This window comes from Musa acuminata, chromosome BXJ1-4 (genome assembly GCF_036884655.1).
Source record: "Musa acuminata AAA Group cultivar baxijiao chromosome BXJ1-4, Cavendish_Baxijiao_AAA, whole genome shotgun sequence".
Taxonomy (NCBI): Eukaryota; Viridiplantae; Streptophyta; class Magnoliopsida; order Zingiberales; family Musaceae; genus Musa; species Musa acuminata.
In genome coordinates this window covers 31,506,273-31,526,412 of record NC_088330.1, presented here as the reverse complement: position 1 = coordinate 31,526,412, position 20,140 = coordinate 31,506,273, and the positions used below count along the sequence as shown (strand labels likewise).

Below are 20,140 nucleotides of genomic sequence, written 5' to 3'. Positions count from 1 at the left end.
TCTCGTTGCTGTTCAAATCGCTCCTCTTTCTCTCCGTTACTCGGCGGCGATCGCCGTTATAACGGCGAGATTAGACGGAGTCCGGTCATCTTCTCCGTTCTCCTTCTCCTTTATTCGTTTCCAATTTCTTTCACGTTCCGTGACCTTTGCCGTGTCGCTCCTCTTCCTCGTCGGGTCAATTTAATTGAAACTGTGGTCCTTTTTTTTATTCCGTCCAATCTTTTTCTCTCTCTCTCTCTCTCTCTGATTTATAACGCCACTTGGGGGGTTGCATCTCCTCTTTCGGTGTGCTGACGTGGCGAGAATCGGAGGGGTTTCGATGTCGAGCCACGCCCGTCTCGCGGAGACACTTGGCGCGTCAAGGAAGCGGAAGGACCGGGAAAGCCCGCCCGACCTACCCCGTGCCCATCACGCGAGCAAGGCCGAGCCGGCTAAGGAACCGGCCTCGGCACGCTCGCCGACGGCTAAGGAGGGCAACCTGCTCCTGGCCGGCTACTTGGCGCACGAGTTCCTCACCAAGGGAACCCTCTTAGGGAAGAAGTTGGGACCGGGCCGGGCCGACCCGGGGAAAAGGCCTCTTGAGCCAGGCTCGGCTGAGCCGGCGGGGACCTACGCAGAGGTCTCGTATTTGCTGATGCGGGGCGGGGCCCATATACCAGGCGTGGTCAACCCCACTCAACTGGCTCGGTGGCTCCAGATGTGACGACGGCAGCAGTGTCGCGGCGATGACGGGAGGACACGTGGAGATCATCGATCGAAGGTTCGATGAAACCCATGCACTGCTACTACTACATCTCGTTTCGCTGCAGTGGCGCGAGCTGGTGGGTGACACCAACGATGAGTGACTTACGAGAAAAAACTTGTCGAAGCTTTCGTATCATCTTTATCGCCATTTGTTATGTTTCTTTAATCTCTGCTTTCTTGTAACAGCTTTGGACGTAGCTGAATGCTGCTGCATTTCCCGTTTAAATGCAAGGACTGGTTTTTCTTTCTAACCCTCTCTCTCCTCTGCTGTTGCTTATTTTAAATGGCGTGCTTTTTACGAGGATCGAAATGTTATTCTCTTCGTGCTTCTGCTCCTACTTCGGTAGTAGCATCCGTGCTTAAGACAATGAACCATATGTTGCTGTGCGTTTGCTTTCGTGCATGCGGCTCGTGTTTGCTCTCAAGCTTTTATGAGTATGATAAGAACAATTCTATGAGAATTTTCGGGTGCATGTTTATATTTTCTCGCAGGGATTATATTGATATATCAGCTAAGAAAAGAAGTGAGACTTTGTTAGACTTTCTCATATATCAGCTATTGTGTCGATAAATTGGACTTGTTTTCCCTCTTTCAAGTGAACATGTTTTTGGCTCTTGAGCTGTTATGCACTATGTAGTTTCGCTAGTTAGATCTCTAGAAGTCCCCCTTAATTTCCTGGCTGTTTATAGGTTACATTATCAGAACTTACAGACGTCGAGTAGGCATTTTGTTTCCATTTGATTGCCTTAGAAGATGCTGGATGCTCTTATTCTGACATTAAGTAGCATGTGAAACTAATTAAATATAGCTCGGGAGAGAACTTTGTGTCTTTTTAGGGAAAATTTTCTCTCTTTTTGTATAGCTCTTGCAGAGACGTGACATTAGAATGGAAGATGTACGAGTTGTGCTGTGCAGTGTTCTCATGAATAGTGTGTATTTTCGTTCAGAGCAGTTGTGTACTCCGTTCTCATGATTCAGAAGGGAGGTGTGCGTTCAAGCATAACATGTTAAACGTATACGAGCTCTCCATACATTGAATGATCAGTTTCGAACAGCACGAGTTTCTGGAATCAATGTCTCTAAGCGGTAATCCAAGACAAGGCATCAGAGTCTCTAGCTACGATCATCAAGAAAAGAGAGAACAGCATCAAGGCTGTTAGTAAATATTGGGAGTTAAAGAAATCTCATGGTAAAATGTCGACATGCATCGTAGCTAAATGTGTAAAGCAGTTCACGTCTGCCTTCAACACTCTTCTTGTCGCCATGGCTGCAGCCTTGCTTGCATGCGCGTGTCGTCCTGGTTGCCAAGATAGCGGATCTCTACCTGCATGCACTTTGCTGTGAGGTTCACCGAAGCGATCTATCACCAGAGGTCCTTTCTGTAGCAGGTTTCACCGCAGGTGGAGCTACATTTCCACCATCACGAAGCTTCAGGAGTGAAGTGAAGCATGGGAACCGCATATCAACACATGAGTGCATTAGAGAGTGAGACGGGGAATATTGGTCTTCCTTTCCAGTTCGACACATCATCGTAAAACCACAAAAGCCAACCATGGACAGTCCAATAATATTTCTTTGACCGCACCGCAAGCGATCAAGGAAAGATCAGTTATAAAAGGTAAAGGCGAATACGACGAATATTTGCTTGACCGCAGCGCAAGCGGTTAAGGAATGACCTTTTATAAAAGGTAAAGGCGGATATGGTTATCGAGGTGGAATATAGTGTCTTTCTATCTCACAGATTCTATTCGAGAATCCAAATTTGAGCATGGGAGAGACCGCATCAAGAATCTTTATGCAGGGAAGCATCTTAGGTTCGGAACCACATCGAAGCTTTTTGCACATCTATAGCTTCCTGCACAATGAGCGACATCAAACCTTGTGATCATAGAGAGTAATTTGAACAATGTTAATAAGGTTGTGATCATCCTAACCCATAGTCGAGGTTGCAAGATCCATTGAATTATCTGTGTAAGACCATGAAGCCTTCACAAGACAATCAAAGATCAAAAAGGAGATCAACTATGCATATAGCACGGATGAATTCATCAAGACAATCAGAAAGGGCTGCCAAACACTACGGCTATGAGTTCTAAGCAGTGAATTAAGTGTCAGATGGCAACATGGAGTGTCAGAATAATAAGTTCAAAGCTGATCGCTACAACCAAACCAGACAACTGCTCCATTACTTCAATCACAAACACGATTCATCAGATGAATGCCAGAGTAAGAAGCTTACCATACAGCTTCTGTAGCCTCTCCCAAGCCTCTGGAAAGCTGCCGAGTAAGTTCTTTAGCATGCGGACAGCAGAGAGACTAAAAGATTACCTGCGAGGAAGGAGACCGAGAGAACGAGGAACGAGGATGAAGGCCAAGTCCTCTCGAGTCAGACAAGACGTTTAGATGATTGACACCTAAGCAAAACGAAAAGGACCAACAGTCAGGATTGAAGTACTTGACTCGCTTGCAAGAACAGTGTGCGTTGAGGACTTGCTGTGGGTAACGTGGCAGCCAGTGATTGGTGGCACCGGGAAAAGCTTCCGAGTAAAGGGCCGTTGACTGGGTCGGTAAGCCCACGAACTTGAGACACGAATGGACCGGATAAACAGGGACCGTCCATCGAATGGTTGCACGCATTTCAAAGGAGACGGATGCGATAGGTGAAAAGTACGATTAATGATATATTAATTTTTTACTAAATCTAATGAAAAGTTTCATTAAGCTAAGGTGAGGGAAAAAAATATCTTATTAGTCGCTATATTCATTTCAGAGAACAATAAAGTTTTCTTTCTTTCATTCGATACCTTCAATTTCAATATCAAAGATTATGCATTTGATAAAAACAAGTAAAAGCAGATCAGAGCAAATTATTTTAATAGATCGCTTCACAATTGTTGGCAAGAAATTTAGCACGAAAAGGTTTTTCTACACAAAAATTAAATATAATGCATATATCTATTTAATTAATTTAAAATGAGAAGCCAAAAGTTGTAGCATTTCTAACATCATATATTCAATTAACAATACGAAGAAGTTTTAAGACAACACATTGTATATAAAAAATGAATCAGAAAAATTATCAAAGAAAACAAATATAACAAATTTAGGATAATATAAAACATGAAAATTTAAAGTGAAACCCATAAAAGTAGTTTCGTGGAATTGAATTCAATGGGAAACTTCACCCCAAAAACCAAATCAGAAAAGGATTCTCATGCAAAAAGAAACTGCTTATTTGGGATCGATGACATTAATCTTTTCTCACCACCCCTTACTAAATCCTGTATCGTACACAGGACTCAGGTCGATTTCTATTTCTTATAACGTGTTTCAGCATGGTAGTCCTTCTAAAAGAAGATGTTTCCTTCTGATCCAGGGTTCCATCTTCATTGTTAGTAAGCGTTTAGAATGAAGAGTTCTTAAGATCGAAGATGGTTGATCAAGTATTTGTCCAAGTGATTCTTTAGGTGAAGAAACATATGGATAAACTTAAGAGCACATTGATGAATGTGGATATATATGCACATGTATGCGTGTGTGTGTATTATTGTCCGAAAGAAGAGAGTTGGTTTTGGGACGTCCTTCTAGATTTGAGTTCCATGAAAGATTCTTTCCATGCATGCAGATCCAAAGCTGTTCGACGAACATGGCATCGAACCATCAAAATCACTGCCTTTCTCTCTTAGAAGATGATGGTGGGAATCAGCATAACCCGTAAACAGTGGGCTACGCTTTTGCTCTCACACAGAAGATGCATGCTAACGAAGAACCCCCACACAAACATGTCTTCTATGTCTCCCACAGCACAGCTCGCGTGAACCGTTGTTCGTCTCAGGGACCAGATTGCTAACCCCTCAGATGATGATGACCTTTGGACGGTGTTCTCTTGGAGATTCCTTTGTTGGACATGGAATTTGTGATAGCTGGAGAAACAGTTGGCAGGTAAACAGTTCAGCGAATGCTTGCATGAAGTGATGAAACGTTTGAATCTGGGGAAGAAGATCTGCAGGTACCGCATCGGATTGGATATAAAGGAAAAGAGAGTTGGCATGGGAACCCAAACCCTAATGCTTTTGGTTGAAATAATGGCAGTCTCGTACCGAATGCATGAGACCATCGATTCGAAACAGAGAGAGCAAAACTTGAGAACCAAAGGTCACAGTGGCCACATCAAGTAAAGGGAGGCTCGATCTTAATCCAATGATGTCCTTCTCTCGACTGGATAAAGACGATTCCTTCCTGCAAAATTCTTGTCCGTAGCAATGGTGGGAAGGAAAAGATGAGCTTGCATGCACTGCAGAAAAAGGAGTGCTTTTTCGCAGAGCTTTCCTAATGATGGATGCCTTAGATCTCAATGTTCACATGAAGCTATGCTGCAATGATCACAAGTAGGGCTGGCCAGCATATTTTTTGTCAGAAGTGAAGCATGAATAGAAGGGACAACGTGTGGAGCTAAAGAAAGTCTTCTTTTTCCTCCAGAGAGAACCCTAATGCCAAGGGATGCTGTAAGATTTGGATTCTCATATATCATGCCTTTTGACTTGAGCAGCTCGTCCGAAAGTGAAGGAAACCTTTTTGGCTTTCTCGGCGTCGATGCCCAAAGATCTATGAGTTAAGATTGTAGGTGACAGATTTATGTTAGATATCTTCATTGACTGGCCAAGAAAATGTAAAGAACAAAAGAAACATACATGGTAACTTTTCAAGAACACCTCGTAACGCAAATCGAGATTTCTTCAGTTACCATGGCCTCTATCAATCATGAAACCTTTTGACTATATTTAGAGCGACGACTTTGGTCAAGAAACAAATAAGAAAAATAACTCTGAAGCGGAAGAAGACTGTAATGACCACTCACTGACACAGACGACATGATATAAGTAGGGGGAGTGAGGACAATTTAGATGTCAATGTAGGGCGGTGATACGACGATTTTGCCAGCGAGAAACAAGTGCATAAAATCGTGCAGGACGCGATACGAAGAGAGATTCCAGAGGCATACGTATGTAAGACCGCCGATCTGTTGGGAAATCCTCGGCGAGGGGGAGTGGCGCCGGAAGCGCGGTACGGACGGTGGCGCAGCGGCCGAGGAAATGGAATTTTGGAGGAGGTTCCGCGAAGGGGTTTCGTGCCGCGAGTCGTTGCTAATCCCACTTCCCGTCGAAGGCGAACAGTCACCGAGTGGGCGGATTCCGTCGTCACGCGTGGGGACGACTCCAATTGCGGGCGGGTTTGTCGGGCGAGGTTTTGCCACGTGGGTCGTCTCGGCGAGGGAATCTTTTTTTTTTTTGGCGGGAAGCTCCGAAGACGCGCCTTCCGGATTTGGCGGGAAGCATCCCGCTTTATATATATACATATATATAGCTCTTATTTGGCTCATTTATTTATCTATTGGTGTAAAATTAAATGACGAAAATATAATTTAATCTCATGAAGTCACCATCTTTATGAATTAAACTGGTTGATTTGTTTATTTATTTCAAAGAAAGAAATCTCAAAATTTATATTAAATTTATTTTTTTTTTCCTTATTTGTTTATCTGCGGTGTTATCATTGTGACTTTTACTTTAATTCATTTTTTTGTTTAATCTTAATCAAAGTTACAATACATTATTGTCGTTTGATTTCCAAATGGCTATGGATCATTTCTTATAATAAAAGGAGGGATGTGCTGCTTACACAATAAAAAAATTATTCTCTTCTATCTATTAAGATTTTGTTTTAGATAATCTCTTTCGATATCTTGGAGCCATGTTCTTTGTTGGCAGAATAAATTTTAGGATAGTTCCTCTGTTTCCTTTGTTTGATGAAGCAAAGAAGCTTGTGTTTGATCCATAGAGAATCAAGATTTCTATTTTGAGTTTAAATTCTATTGGTGGCAGTGAGTAAGAGAAAGATCATATTCATTAAGTCTGAGTTTTTCATTTTAATTGAGACTAATAATATATTATCTCATATAATTAATTATCTTTAGTATATTAATTTTTATATTTATAAAAGTAAAACATTAAGGTTTCTATATAAGGATTAAAAAGATAATTTTATAAGATTAAAAATAAATTTTATTAGAAGAACGAAGTGAATTATTTCACTTTCATAAGTACAGAGATCTCAACGTAACATTTAAAAATATAAGAATCTCAATGCTAAAGATAGTTAATTATAAAAGCTAATTTATAATTAATTTGTTTAACTTATAAAATTAATAAAAAAAGAATGAAGCCATTGAAACTTACTTTTTGAATTCGATTTATTCAAAAAGAGAACGATAAAATATATTTTTTTCTTTTATAGTGTATAATATTTGAATTTTGAACCATACGGAAGTCAAAAGAAATGAAGCTTTTCTGAATCATTTAGTACTAATTTAGTACTAATGACAACTTCAACAACGACAAGACTAATTTAGTACTAATTTTATGAATTATCATACTCAAATTTATTTAAAAATAATATAATTAAAACTGATACTCATATAATTTTATACAATTTCCACTCGGTTTATCTTCTATCTAAACCTACGCATATTTACTTGTGAATACAAATATTATTTATCTTTTCTACTGACTTCGTCACATTGGACTCTCCATAATTTTCTGAATTCGAAATAAAAAAGTCAACGCTTCTTTGACTGGAATCGGGAATTGTTTTCAGGTCTTTTGCACAATAAAATAATTTCTTTTTTGGGCTCTCTGTGCAGTCGAGTTGGCGCCACATCAATATGCAAAGCTCTTCCTTTGAACGATGGAGAAGATGATCAAAGTAAAATATCAATCATGCATTCGAATTTACCTCAAATTAACAAATTCTAATTCGACTTCAGTGATTAATTTTATAATTAGTACTATATTTGCTGATTTATCTTTTTTTATGAATAGATAAATATGTATATATTCTTTTTGTTATATTATATTATTTTAGTGGATTTAAATATGAATCCAAATATTTATATTTGAATATGAATGCTATCAAAAATTTTGAAATCGAATTAAGTTATAATTATTTTAGAGAATTTTGAAAAAGAAAAAAAATGATTAGAATAAGTAAGTAAATATGAAATTTACAGAAAAAGCTCTATGTGATAATTTTTAATTATTCTAAATAAATTACCCTATCAGATTAAAATACTCTCTACAATTACACAGTATCAAAAAAAAAAAAAAAAAGCAACCCAATAAATTAGGCCATTTCTCCGTCATGATTTCACCAAAAATACACGCAGAGACCACTCCCATCGTTTCTATATACAACCAAACACCGAGCTTTCCTCTTCCTTCTCACTCCCTTTCTCCCACCGCTGCTATACCTTGCCCAAACCTTCCATTTCATTTTCTTTCTCCCGCTTCCATTCCTTCCCTCTCTTTCTCTCTCTCTTTTGTGGAGTGAGGGGATATAGAGTAAAGGAGGAGGATATGATGGGGAAATATATGAGGAAAGCCAAACTCTCCGGCGAGGTGGCGGTCATGGAGGTCGCCGCCCACCAGCCCTCGCTCGGCGTCCGCACCCGCGCCCGGGCCCTCGCAGCCGGGCAGGACTCCTCCCTCGCCTACCTCGAGCTCCGCAGCCGCCGCCTCGAGAAGCCTCTGCCGCCGGCTCCGGCATCCAAGACGAAGGCCCCACCCAAGGATACCCCCGATTCCAGCCGTAACCCTAGGCTTAGCTCCCAGAAGGTGAGCCGTTCTCCGACGTCGAATTCGGGGACGAGGAGGTGTTATGAGAAGGGCGGGGAGGTGTCGCTCTGTGAGAACGTTCTCGAGGCCGAATCGAGAGAAAGGTGGGTTCTTGCTGGAATCTTTACCCCAAACTGTGCTTCTTGTTGAATCTCGATGACTTGGAGATGATGAAACAGCTGTTTTCAGTTCTTTGCCAAAGTCGTTTCTTTTCTTCTCCTCAAGAACGTCCTTCTTTGTGTTCTTTTTTCTTGAAAGATCGGGCTTTTCTCTTTTAGCACCGACGAAAAGAGAGTCTTTTTGCCGAAACACAGGTTAACATGAACCGTAATTTTCGAGTGCCTTGTGTAGTTTCTTGTGTCTTCAGGTTTGCAACATAAAACTGTATCATTCTTTGCTTTTGTTCTTCTTTCTCAGTGGGTGCTACCTCCAAATTTTTATTTCATATTAATTTAAGCTTTAGAGAGTATTTTCTTAAAGTTTTATAGACCATTATTACTTCAGAGTCTCCCACATATTTTAAGCTCAATTGAAACTTTGGAAACGTATTTACTTGGTTTCCATGTCTTTGTCTTTGCAATTTTATAGGTTTTTTCTTAATAGATTTTTAGTCTCATCAGCAGAAGATAGTCCTGAAATTTTCTTGTCATGAGAGTATCTAATTCTACCGGATTTCTTGATTTTACTTGCTTCTGCTTCTCCTAGTGAACTTGTAATTTGATTTTTATGGTTCGTTTCTGAGATATGAACTGCAAGACTAGCCATCATTTATCTTCTTTTCAGTCAATTTCTTACTCCTCTTTAAGCATTTAGTAATGTTATATCTCCTCGATGACAATATATGACTGATAGAGGATATCCATATATGACATAGCCTGAAATCATGGCCTTCATAATGTCGTTTTTGCTTCCTTGGTACTTATAAGGTGTTTTAGGCTGCTAAGTACCAACAGTTCCTGAGCATTCACCTACCCTGGCCCAATACACTATTTATCATGTCTCCCCACAAGCTATCCAAAATCTTGGGTGCTGTTTTTTCCACCCAAAAAAAATATATATTTAGTGTCTGAAGTATGATGGGACCTGTTGGACATTTATGTTTTTAAATGGTTATACTGAGTTGTGAATTACAAAGTAGCATACCATGCTTTTTTTTTTTTCCTTTGTTTCCTTTTTGAGTTGAGAGAGAGAGAGAGAGAGAGAGAGAGAGAGAGAGAGAGGATTAGTGTTGGTATTAAAGTTGATTTGATCCCTGCTGATTCTGTGGTTGTTGATGGTAAAAGAAAGTGGAGAACAATTTCGTGAGAAAAAGTAAAGGTGATGGTTGAGATATCTCAATTAATGCTGAGGTTGCCTTCAGATCACTTGACAAAATTGATCCTAGAGGATGACAATCTTGCGATCAGGTCAGCATCTTAAATTACTTGCCTGTGTTGCAAGTTGCTGCTTTTGTTTTGAAGTGGTTTGTCAGTAAATGGCCCCTCCAGGCATGCGTGGAAGTAAACTTGAATATTAAGGGACATGTGTCTTCCTGTCAAACATAGGTGTCCTGAACACTTGACTGTATCATATGTCAGGGGGCTGGCCAGTATATGCTGGGCCTATATTTTTATGTGGGTTCATGTGGAATCTCTAGAATCCCTGTAGATTTTGCACATTTATCTTATGATCTGACCTGTGTATGACTTGGAAGGCCACTGTGGTTCTTTTGCTACCTTTCCTGCCTTGTGGCTGGATGGATGCAGGAAGACATTGTTCAATTTGTGTTGTTCTTGGGAGTAGAAAGTGTGTCCTCTGGTGCATGCTTATGTTTTGAAAGATTGGTCCTGATTTGTGGGGCTTTTGGCCATGACACAAGTATATTGAAGTTAGGACTCTTTTTGTTAATGCTTTTCCTGTTCATTCATTCTCAAGTATCTTGGCACTTAGATCTTTAAATAAAATTAATATTTAGTTCCTTGAGAATGAATGCTATGGTTCTAATGCTATCAGTCGGTTGCTGCCATATCAGGGAGACAACACCTTGCAGTTTGACATGGGACTCGGAAACAATGGCAACTCCAGGTTCTACGACAAGATCTAGCAACTCAATTGTTGGTAACCAGAGAATGCAGAATCTGGTGCTTCAGAACATCCCTACCGGTCACGAAATGGAAGAGTTTTTTGTGGGGCTAGAGAAACTCCAGCAGCAAGCGTTCATAGAAAAGTACACGATTCTTGGAGTGCTTTTCTTTTGTTGGCTTAGTAAAACATCTATGCTTTGGTTTTCAATTAGGAAAAGAATGTGCTAATGAGTTCCATGAGCATGTCTGTCGCAGACGATAGTCCCAAAACTCGGGAGCATATCTCGTACCTGTTTCTTACCATGCTGGCTACGCCTTGTTTCCAGGTACAACTTTGATCCCGTGAATGACCTCCCACTCCCGGGCCGCTACGAATGGGTCGAACTCGACCGCTAGAGAGGAGAAGATCATGCGGACGCAGCTGCTTCTTTTGCTCCTCCGGTGATCTCTGCCCAGAATTTTCAGCGTCTGGTGGGGGGGGGTGCAACGCCGACGGTTTCTGCCGACACATTCTTTCATGTTGTAAAAATCCAGAGGTCCGAAAAAGAAGTTGAAGCTTATTGTAACTGTTGACCAGACCGATCCAGGGATTGTAGGTTGGGAGGGGGGGTGTGTCACTCATCGTTGTGGCTTCAGTAGCTGATCGGATTCAGATTGTTCTAGTATGGAGTTCAGCATGGCTGCATCGGATTCGGATTGTTCTAGTAGTGCACAAGGGCTTTGTGATGGATGCTAATGGTTTGGGCACCGGGACTTGATGCCTCGTTGAGTTCAGGGTTTTGGATTTAGTTGGTTTCAAGTGAAATTTACAGGTATTGCATCCATCTGCTGCGGAGATCATCTTTCCTTTTTATTGTTCGATGGGCTTCTGAGTGCAATCGAAACACATCATGGCGGCGACCGACTGGTAAGAATCTATGTTTTAGCAGACATTACATGAGCTGCAGTTGGTAGTCTTGAGAAATATATAACCTTCGATGGCAAACAAACACTCGTTTACCAGCAACGTCATTTGATGATGCATGTCATCATTGGAAAAGTTGTCTCTAGTTGTGATTTACGAAGCTGGAGGGTTGTGTATATGATCCAGAGACGACAAGTTGGAGCCAGTAATAGATTCTAAATTTACAATGAATATTCTGAGAGAGAGAGAGAGAGAGAGAACATACAAGGCTTACAGTAGGATAATTCTTTGACTACATTAAAGCTGAAAGGTTCTTATGTAGATGAAAAGAACAAGTTTTCGAATAGACAAACTTGTGACGGAACAAATAGAGGAGGACCTGTGCATTTGATTCGATCTAAGGGACTCGAGTAAGCATGTTGCTCGAGGCTTCTCTTGAAATCTACAGGTAGCCGCCAGCTTCTCTGTCACGACTCTACTCTCTTTCCAGAGATATTTGAGGTTAGCATAAGAAAGAAAAAATAAGCATAAGAAAGAGAAAACCCTGCTCTTCTCATAATTTTACATGATGAGCTCAACAATGAGCATTCGATTCGGTCCCACCATTATTGCAGCAACCACAGCAGACGATAACTTGAGCTTTAAGCTTCAACTTGCCCTCTCTGTCTTCTAATGAAGTTGAGTTGGGTGGACCTAAGAATCTTGTTGACCAAATCTCCACATCTGCAACATAAATCGAAGTCTATCAGCAGTCACACCACCTGATTTCGTAGTTGAAGGGTCGTTTTTCCCAGTACCAAAAACTAGTAGATGGAGCATATCATTGTAGAGTGCTCTGTAATCAAGGCAATAAATGGTTGTTAGCATGAGAATTCGTTTGCTTCAAAGAGACAACACATCATTGGAAAGGAGTTGCTCTCACCTGCCTTTTCATCAGCTTGTTCTTGAAATTAAGGCTTGCATGCAAAGCAACAAGGACCATTCATCCACATATATACCATCATATACTCTCTTCATGACTTTCAACCCACAGATATGGCATTCTTCAACAGGGTGTCACCTGCACTGGTGGAAATCCTGAACAAGTTGCAGAGGTATGGCTTTTCTGAAACCTAGTCCCACCTTCATGGAGCTTCTCTTCATTCAAGCAGACTCTAATCGAGTAAACATGCATGTTCAGCTTCGAACTGCTTTGGTCACTTACATCCTCTTTTATCTTCTTTCTTGCTAGTGGTGAAAGCTTAACAGACTTCGATCATAACCTATATGAATATGGCTCAGTTCGATACAATATCCAGGTGCTTTTGCCACTCTGCATATAATTGGTTTGCGGGATCATGTTTTCTTGATCCCACACAACATCAAACACTGCAATGGAATTCTGATTCTTGTAGCCTTAGCATAGTAAGCATACGCCGTTCTTTTATCCTGGTTTTGACACTGTCAATAGCTGTGACTAGGCATCGGCATCAAGTCCACAAATTGTTAACTTGTCCACATGGATGCCACCACTTTCTCCAGAGTTCTCTTCAGATTGTCTACCTGACTGTGCCCTACTAGATGTCAAAAGGGTATATCTTGATTCTGCAGAAGTAGTGGAACCTTCGAAGCAAGGTTATATGCTTACTCTCAGAATCGACTTTGCGGCACTTCCACAGAGAAAAGGTATGGAATTCTCCTGTCCTCTGTATAAACAATAAACACAAAACAACAGCAGCTGGAGAATTCTTAATGCTCGGTCCTATCCTTGACAGTGAGGATTTAGATCAATGTAGATGAAACAATCTGCTTCACCTTTCAAAGCTTTTCTTAATATACAAATTCTGACATCCCGATAGAAACTGACATCCAGACTATTTCAGAAGATCGGATGAAGGCTATCAGCGAGATCTCCTCATTACACGCAGTCATACTGAGTTCACAAATGAAGGATATGTTGTGGAACCTTGAACCCAGGTACATGGGCAATGGCATGTGCAACCCAATCAAGATTGTCCATCAGCTGAAAGAGCCCTTCTTTGTCATCAAAATGGTACTTCAAGAACATTACCATGTTTGCATGAAATTTCCGTAAACTTCAAGACGATTCGACTTTTTACACAGTAACACATAAACTTAAGCATGCCAATTGAAAAGGTATCAATAGATCAATGTCATGATTCAGAAAATGAGAAACCACTCAGTGAATGACCATTTCGCATACAAAATTTCCGTTAACAATTTCTTTGGCTTCCATTTTCTGTGTTTTTCACGAGGCCACTCTGTTGTCACAACGAAAACATCATCTTTATAATGCAGCTGGAGAAGACAACCGTGATATATCCCATGCGCTTCAAAGATGATACGGATGTAATTCTGGCAACATCATTCTTTCAGGTAGGCTGCTGACATAGCAAGATGATGCCGACAACAACCTATCTTTACCTATGTTTGTCATTCTGAAAGTAGAGGAACTGGATTGCAGGAACTAGTAGATGTTAGCAATTTAGAAGCACACTACAAAGCACCACGTTGCACCTGGTCACCAATCCCTCCTCTGGAGTTGAGAGGAGAGCCATTCCAATATCTGACAACAAATGGAGGATTTGTATCTCTAGGTATAAAGCGTTTTTGTTCATTTCTGCCCTTCTGTAAGAAAAATGGTGTAACTCATGCTGATGAATGATACTTGCATCTGGCGGACAAGGGTTTCCAAATCTGCAGCATTCTGTTCTAGTTACAGTATGCTAAACATTATATGTTCACGTACCATCAGGGGAATTCAGTAATAACAAGTTATATAAGTATTTGTTGCTTGAAGAAACAACCATGGTTTTTTTTATGAGACTTAATGTTTAATAACCTGTTGGTATAACACATTGTCTATCTGGGGATTTTGCAGAAATTTTCTCACAACACATCAGAGGTACAAAGGCAGACAATACTGTCTGGAATTTACTGACTTTCGTTTCCTATGTAAAGTATCATGTAAAGGTGAGTGATTGCAAGAAAATCTAGTTCCATTGGCAGATCCTAGATCAAGAATCTGATACAACATTTCAGCAGTGCACCAGAGGCTTTATCCAAAGAAAGATGAGGCAGCGTCAGGAAAGCTTAACTGAGGTTGATATCCTGCTATCATGAAAACACTTCTTAAAGAAAGAAATACTATTAGCAAGAAGTAACTTGATAGTTCATGTGTTTATTGTCATATCCTTACTAGACTACTATTCATGCCCATTTGTGTTCATATCGTTGATTTTTGCAATATTTTCCCACATTTGATCACCATTTCCTCCCATTCATTAAAAAAAAAAACCCACCAAATTAGCTAAAAAATTTAAATTTAAATGGCATAAAATAACTTTGATTTGAACAAACTTCTAAATTTGTGATAGTTATTCAATGATGTGGTATATATTCAATACCCTGACCATCACTTTGATTGAGTTCAGATCCTGGGTGAGCACTACTTGGGACTGATCCATCTTGATGGTAATTGGCATCCAAAATTACTGAATGTTAGTCGAATAATATCCCCTGATCCTATGCTCTACAACATCTACTAGGAAAAAAACTAAATGTTTTAAGTTGTATGTCATGCAGTAAAAAATTTGATGACTAGCAGTATGAGTATTCATGTTAGGATCACTTATCATGAATATTTGTGTTAGGTTCATGCTACATTTCAATATTTTATAAATATGACCATCTAATAACCTACAAGATGCAGAAACTCACGTCCAGTACTTGCAGTGGCTAGTTACTGACAGTGCAACGCTAAATTGTATACTTACTAATTGCAGGTAATAAGAAGTGCAAGAATCAGAGGAGATGAAGATGTCAAAAAACATCAAATCGGTAATCATAAACTTGGATACTTCCATTTATGATTTTTTAAAGTCAGTAATTTGGTTCATCAAAGAATCTTATATAATGTGGACTAGTACACAATTATCAGCTAGCTAGTTTGATATAAGATTAGGGACTACATTTTTATGCACATTCTACAACACATATGCATTATTTGAGATAATGGATCTAGTGTAGATAATTACTATTACAACAAACCTTCTTGCAGAACATGTATTACGCTACACATGGAAGACCACCACTGGTTATTGGCAACAATAGCATAAGTTAATTCTCTGCTAGTCATATGAAACAAGACCAAGTAATCATAGTTATTCCTTTTAGCTCATTCTTAACGTTGCTTATGTGCATCAATGCAGGTGGTCACAAAAATGTTAAGAAATTGATGAATTTCTCAAGATCAAAGATGTTCAAAAAGAGGTATACAATCATAACTAACAAAATCAAGAAATTCCACTATCGGATCAGAATAAAGTGGCTACTACATCGGTTTCGACGGCAATGGCTTAGAGTTCAAAAGATCCCTTTGTTGAGGAAGTACAGAAAATTAGATTAAGCATCATCAGCTTCCCAAATAAACCAGTATAACAAATTAAGTTGTGTAAGTCCCTGGCAGATCTCCATCAACAAGTGAAATTTTACATTTTAATTTTTAAGCATGAAAAAATATGCTTGGAGTTCAATTCTTTGATTTCCTTGGGTAGGAGGAGCAAAAGGAATGGCTTTTGACGCATCTCATCTTGAAAACAAAGGATTCATGTCAGCATTCAGGTATATGCTGGCATAAATTGTGTTGAAGAAAAAAAATATAGTTCCATGCTTTAGAAATGGTCAAACTCTCAAACAGCACTTATGAACAGCCAATATTTTCTGCTTACTGGAGTGGGGCTGTAACTTTGATTGTGTGGCCCTTGTATGCTATGATTGCTCGTGAGGTATCAGTATATAATTATGGAGCCCAAAATGCTTCTCCAAACACACTATGACAAGGATAAGACAGAATGACAGATTACAGGTAAAACAAAAAAGCTATGGCCTGTAAAGGCTGATTAATTTTATGCAGACCAGCATGCATAATCTACTTTCAGAGGCTAATATGAATGAGCCCATTGCTGTGAACACTGCTCTCTCATGATGTTAGCCTCAAGGTGATACCCTTTATGAACCAATACATTTTGAGCTTCAGCTGAACCCTATCTGGATCACTGGAAACAATAGAGACCGTTCAGTCTCAATCTGAAGTTCACTTACAATCAGTGTCTTAAAGATCTTGTCTACCATTATTCTTTTCTGTTGTACAATCTCCAATATCTTAAAGATACTATTCCTTGCAGTGAGGAATTGTTCTTGACAAACAGAATGAGTATGATATGGAAGATTTTTTACAGGTAATCATAGATTATAAAATTTAGTAGACTTCTAACTATTTTGAACTGTCTAACGGTCAAAATAAAGCTTTCAGAAAAGTGGCACATGCTCCACTGTCATTGTTAGTATTGTGTCAATGATGGTTCTAATCTATCCTTGAAGATCCAGTCTCATTATTTGGTCCAAGAAATGTGGATGGCGTAACTATTTGCAGATGGTTCAGCCAAGTGCAGTGAGGGTTGGCAATGATCCTTAGATCAGCTTCTAGTTTTTCCTCGTTGTATTAAGCACTATATCAACTGCCATTAGACTCGAAGTCCTTGGGATGCCAACGAGAAAGAAACAAATCTTGTTGGAAGTGCAATGCATATAATGAAATCCAAATGGTATTATATCATTGTTGTAATACCCTTTTGTTTTTCTGTCACTAACTCGAAAAACTATATTTGACACACACCTCACAAATTATTATTTACTTCTTATTTGGATTTATACCTTGATATGGAAGTCATTCCATCAATCATTTTTTGTTTCGTAGTTCTAATACAAATAAATTTGTTCAATCTATATTTAAAATTAAAACTAATATGAAATAGATCTTCTCATACTATTTAGCATTCTCCCTCATCTCACCCTCCCTTTTCGTCTTTAGTTTGGGACTGACTGCAGGGGAGAATTATGAAGCAGGAGAAGGTGGAAGTCATTATCAGAAGAAGCAAGTCCTCCACATTTTTCTTTTAGTTTTTAAGTTTTGAAATACTTGATTGATGTTTTAGTTGATTAATATTCCATAAAATTTTAATATTCATTAATTTTATATTTTCAATATAGAATTGTTAATGTTAATTTAATTGATGTAAAATTTTGTATCATGATATAAAAATTAATAAACCATATCTTGTGATGTTAATGTTTTAAAACCATATTAACAATATTCATATCTTCTTGTATTGTATTAGATTACATTGTTAATCTTAATGAAAGATTTTTGAAATTTTGTATGATGACACAAAAGTTAGTAAATATCATATTTAAAGATTTTTGTCTTCAAACCATATTAACTGATATTCATATCTTTCTGTAATAAATTATATTTTTTGACAAAAAAAAAATATTTAGGATGATTGTTGGATTCGGTTCAAGGTTGGTTTTGGACCCAAACCAGTCAGTTGGATCCAAGGCAAGCTCTAGATTGGCTTGGACCAAATTTGACATAGGTTGGATCCCTTGATTGAGGTAGACTAGATCTGACTTAGGTCAGGTCCGACATGACTTTGACAACAAGTCGGTGTGGCTCAATTGTAACATCTCATTAGTCCCATATCGGAAGTGGGCAATGTGTATGATTGGCTTATATGGGCCTGATGAGTGTACTACGTTAACTCTCGCTTAAGCATTTTGGTCCGTGGTTGAAGGACCAAAATGGAGTTATTGGCCAGTTGGCTCATCAGACTTGGGTCGTGACATCAATGGCCCAACATGGTCCAATGGCCTCGAGTGACTTGAATAGCCTGGAGTGGCTTGACGCTCGATAAGGCTGAACCCAAACCAGGCCAATTTAAGTTGGTTCAGTAGATTCAATGTGATTTAAGCTGATTTAAATCTGATACAGGTCAGTTTTGGATGATTCCAGATGGGCTCGAGTTGATTCAGGCTTGTTCAGCTTGATTTGAGGTCAGCTTAACTCGAAACTAGAGCACTTCAAGTTGATTTTATGTGATTCTAGATACATTCTAGTTGTATCAAGCCAGGTCAACTTGAGTCCAAGCCAGTTCAGCTTGAGTTTAGGCCAATCTCAGGACTAGCGGGCTAGTTACCCCTTTATCTCTTGGTCTAGTGAATTTTAAGAGATTCTATATGATGTTGTTTTATGAATTTTAAGATTAATCAATCATTAACTTTAACCATTAAATGAAATCGATGTTGATATTATGATGTGTATGTTTGACATGAATTTTACTATATGTATGAAGTACATGTGGCTGTGGTGAGTGATCGAAATTGGACATTTTATGCATCCTCGACAAAGGGGCTACCAACCCATCATAGTACAGAAATTCCACTGGACTGGATCTATCATGCCATATACCAAGTATGGTCTGTGTTGACACTTTCAATATATATTTAAACGTCTCTTAGAATGTGTGTATAGATGAATGAAACTACAAATGAATGAATGTGATAATACAATGATACAGATGAGGACATTGTTTTTCTATAAAGGGCAAGCAAACCAGTACTTGTAGGGTGATTACTGGACTGTCAGATATGACGACTTCATAGTTCCTCCATCTACTCCATTTGTTGTTACAAGGAACATGTATTGGCGGATGAGGGATAACAAACACTCTGTTGAGAGGAAGATATGAGTTTTGTTTATATGCTATTGGGAGAATATAAGAGATCATGTATTGACAGATGAGGGATACCACTCTTATATGTTGTATGTGGAGCCTCAGCCTCTCCATCTATTATTGGAAAAGTGCACCATCAAGTATTCGATCTTTCTGCATATATTATACGTGGATGTCCCTTAACAGTTGTGTAGATATTAGGCTATGTAATATGAGTATTCATGACATATGCAAATTTTTTTATCAGATGAATGGAAATATTTCATAAATATTGAAGGTTTATCTTTATGATTTTAAGATTTCTCAAAGATTTCTGTAATATCTCAAGAATTGTTTACTTTCCTTGTAAATAGTTGATTTGATCTATGTTACAATAAAATGTAAATGATTGAGAAAAGCACAATTAAAAAAAAAGAAAGACTATGTAATTATGGATTTCTAAATAAACGTTTCCACGCGGTATGAAGTTTCAACAATTGGAAAACTTGTTTCAGCCTACAATACCCCTCGATTTCTTTACACACACGCCATCAACATAACACGATGGAGATATCAATCCATATGCAAATCGTCCCCCAATTTACAAAAGCGAACACCTTTTGACTAAAAAGAGCTCCTTTTAATCACAGGGTGGAAATGAAAAGCATATGCATACATCGAATGCATCATCAAGAAGATAGCTAAATAACGAAAAAGATCATGAAATGGGATTGGAGAACAGTATGGAAAACGATTTAAAGAACCTGCTTCGGTGCGACGACACATGCGTACCTGAAATGGGGGGTTTCGACAACTTCCCACAAACTCATGCTCATTACGAAAAGGAATGAGATCCTCCGTGGCGATACAAAGATATGCAGAGGTGGAGGCGGAGGAAGAAGATGATGGACGCGACGCCAGCAGAAACCGGAGAGTATTGGGCGGAAGCATGTCGGTGGCGGAGAGAGAGAGAGAAAGATCAGGTTAAATTGGAGTCGGCCAAGCCCAATTTGATTCGGGCCGTCCGATCCATTATTTAGCAGATGGGCACAAAGATTATGGCCGTTCGGCAGTTGGCCTCTCTCCTCGATCCTTTTCGCTTCTCTATCCGTTAACACGTTACCCCTTCAGATACCGGTGTAGTTGTTGGTAACATACATCGGCCCTACAGGATCTACCGACTGGGAATTAATCGGGATAAAATT

At 39.2% G+C, this 20,140-nt stretch overlaps 3 protein-coding genes and 2 long non-coding RNA genes across 7 annotated transcripts; 4 read left to right on the top strand and 1 right to left on the bottom strand.

Annotated features, from left to right (window-relative positions):
- Window positions 1-319: 319 nt before the first annotated feature.
- LOC135672150 (uncharacterized) lies at window positions 320-703 on the top strand. The gene has a single exon (XM_065180604.1). The coding sequence runs from the start codon at window positions 320-322 to the stop codon at window positions 701-703; it is 384 nt and encodes a 127-aa protein (XP_065036676.1).
- LOC135672513 (uncharacterized) lies at window positions 703-995 on the top strand. The gene is made up of 2 exons (XR_010513000.1): window positions 703-821; window positions 931-995. It is a non-coding gene; the product is annotated as an uncharacterized LOC135672513 (long non-coding RNA).
- Window positions 996-7,699: 6,704 nt separating this feature from the next.
- Window positions 7,700-11,302, top strand: LOC103979749 (cyclin-dependent kinase inhibitor 4-like). Of its 2 annotated transcripts, XM_009395983.3 has the most exons (3): window positions 7,703-8,519; window positions 10,427-10,621; window positions 10,805-11,302. In XM_009395983.3, exons 1-3 carry the CDS (start codon window positions 8,158-8,160, stop codon window positions 10,872-10,874), a joined length of 627 nt encoding a protein of 208 aa, XP_009394258.3. In that variant the 5' UTR covers window positions 7,703-8,157; the 3' UTR covers window positions 10,875-11,302. The 2 variants fall into 2 exon arrangements, with proteins under 2 accessions (XP_065030160.1, XP_009394258.3); XM_065174088.1 differs by lacking the exon at window positions 10,805-11,302 and having other exon boundaries at window positions 7,700-8,519; window positions 10,427-10,798.
- Window positions 11,303-11,571: 269 nt separating this feature from the next.
- LOC135652837 (uncharacterized) lies at window positions 11,572-19,919 on the bottom strand. Its single transcript, XR_010502214.1, has 3 exons — window positions 19,728-19,919; window positions 12,305-14,493; window positions 11,572-12,217 (listed from the first exon to the last, which is right to left on the bottom strand). It is a non-coding gene; the product is annotated as an uncharacterized LOC135652837 (long non-coding RNA).
- Window positions 12,409-19,741, top strand: LOC135586553 (actin-related protein 2/3 complex subunit 2B-like). 2 transcript variants are annotated; one of them, XM_065174073.1, is made up of 10 exons: window positions 12,409-12,476; window positions 12,614-12,680; window positions 12,843-13,047; window positions 13,245-13,414; window positions 13,681-13,758; window positions 13,847-13,979; window positions 14,264-14,355; window positions 14,428-14,484; window positions 15,168-15,222; window positions 15,594-19,741. In XM_065174073.1, exons 1-10 carry the CDS (start codon window positions 12,418-12,420, stop codon window positions 15,788-15,790), a joined length of 1,113 nt encoding a protein of 370 aa, XP_065030145.1. In that variant the 5' UTR covers window positions 12,409-12,417; the 3' UTR covers window positions 15,791-19,741. The 2 variants fall into 2 exon arrangements, with proteins under 2 accessions (XP_065030145.1, XP_065030150.1); XM_065174078.1 differs by lacking the exon at window positions 12,409-12,476 and having other exon boundaries at window positions 12,555-12,680; window positions 15,594-15,835; window positions 15,939-19,741.
- Window positions 19,920-20,140: the final 221 nt, after the last annotated feature.

Excerpts from the sequence above, each read along its gene's own strand:
- LOC135672150 (XM_065180604.1), top strand. The coding sequence starts at position 320 with ATGTCGAGCCACGCCCGTCTCGCGGAGACACTTGGCGCGTCAAGGAAG.
- LOC103979749 (XM_065174088.1), top strand. The coding sequence starts at position 8,158 with ATGATGGGGAAATATATGAGGAAAGCCAAACTCTCCGGCGAGGTGGCG. Across the intron at positions 8,520-10,426 it reads GAGGCCGAATCGAGAGAAAG|GGAGACAACACCTTGCAGTT; the intron begins GTGGGTTCTTGC and ends CTGCCATATCAG.
- LOC135586553 (XM_065174073.1), top strand. The coding sequence starts at position 12,418 with ATGGCATTCTTCAACAGGGTGTCACCTGCACTGGTGGAAATCCTGAAC. Across the intron at positions 13,759-13,846 it reads TGGCAACATCATTCTTTCAG|GAACTAGTAGATGTTAGCAA; the intron begins GTAGGCTGCTGA and ends ACTGGATTGCAG. Across the intron at positions 15,223-15,593 it reads TGTCAAAAAACATCAAATCG|GTGGTCACAAAAATGTTAAG; the intron begins GTAATCATAAAC and ends GCATCAATGCAG.